Source organism: Penaeus monodon, chromosome 15 (genome assembly GCF_015228065.2).
Source record: "Penaeus monodon isolate SGIC_2016 chromosome 15, NSTDA_Pmon_1, whole genome shotgun sequence".
In the NCBI taxonomy this organism is placed as follows: domain Eukaryota; kingdom Metazoa; phylum Arthropoda; class Malacostraca; order Decapoda; family Penaeidae; genus Penaeus; species Penaeus monodon.
The window spans coordinates 39740307-39741466 of record NC_051400.1 but is presented as its reverse complement, the minus strand read 5'-3'; the positions used below and the strand labels follow the sequence as shown (position 1 = coordinate 39741466).

General features: G+C 33.4%; 1 protein-coding gene across 1 annotated transcript in view; it reads left to right on the top strand.

Moving 5' to 3' along the window:
• Positions 1 to 1160, top strand: part of LOC119582035 — a gene marked incomplete at its 5' end in the record, with an annotated part of 17740 nt that overhangs the window by 9390 nt on the left and 7190 nt on the right. Inside the window, 2 exon segments of the mRNA XM_037930275.1 lie at positions 276 to 425; positions 925 to 1041. Coding sequence (XP_037786203.1) covers positions 276 to 425; positions 925 to 1041 — 267 coding nt within the window.

Sequence of the window (1160 nt, the reverse complement as noted above, 5' to 3'; positions counted from 1 at the left end):
CCCCTTTTAATGACAAGAACATGAATAATCTGACATCATGTTAGGACTTGGCATGCCAAAATAAATATCTTTCATAATAAAAATTTGGGGGGCTTCAAGAAAATAAAAATAAAAACCAGAATGCAAAATAATACATTAAATTAGTGAATAATACGGATATAATACACAATTTTTTAATTTATAAGATTAAAAAAAATATATTCAGAAAATTAAATCAAAGTAATTCACAATAATATCATCAGAATTCCTAGAAACAAAATGCCCTCCTCTTGCAGATGTTCCAGTGCATGTGAAAGTGTGCATAGTAGGTGGAGGAGCAGCTGGACTAGCAGTGGCTCAGAGACTCACAGAGGCAGGAGAGAAAAGTCTGTTGGTACTCGAAGCCCAGGGAGAGCTAGGCGGAAGGATACATACATGCAGACATGGTTTGTATCTGTTACATGTTTTTCTATATAGTATATTAAGATTGAGGACAGTTGATTCCTGTTGAGCTTTTGTTTTGTGTGTTTTTGATTTCTTCAAGTTGTTGGAGGAAGAATGATCAGGGTTATGATATGCGTATTTTTATGATTTCTTTTACAATAATTATTAGTAAGTAGATGCCAGGATTGTGTTAAATGATAAGTCTTTGAACCAATTGGTGGTGACAGGTGACATGCTGTCATGTTATGATAATGCTTCATCATGTCATGAGTCTATGTCCCAATCTTCTGGATGAGGTCTTGTGCTTCCTACTATGAACCAGAATATTGCCAAGATATAAATTCAAATACATTCATTTTTGTACATCCATATTTGACTGACTGCAGCAGAAATTAGGTTACAGAACAATTAAAGAGTACTAATCACTTAAATGTTATGTTATCACAGTAAATATTGTTTGTTCTGCTAATTATCTATCTATTTTGATTTAAAAAATTTCAGGAGATCATTTGATTGAGTTGGGAGCCCATTGGATGCATGGAGAAGAGAGGAATGTTGTTGCTCATATTGCAAAATCCATTAATGAAGCTGATAAAACCATAACACTTACACAGACAGGTAAGCATTTTATCATATTTCATTATTGCGAGGATTAACACAACACAGAATGGTGATGTGCAAAGTATTTTAATAACTTGATTGAGAATACTCCCATTGCTGTATTGTATAGAACTGTA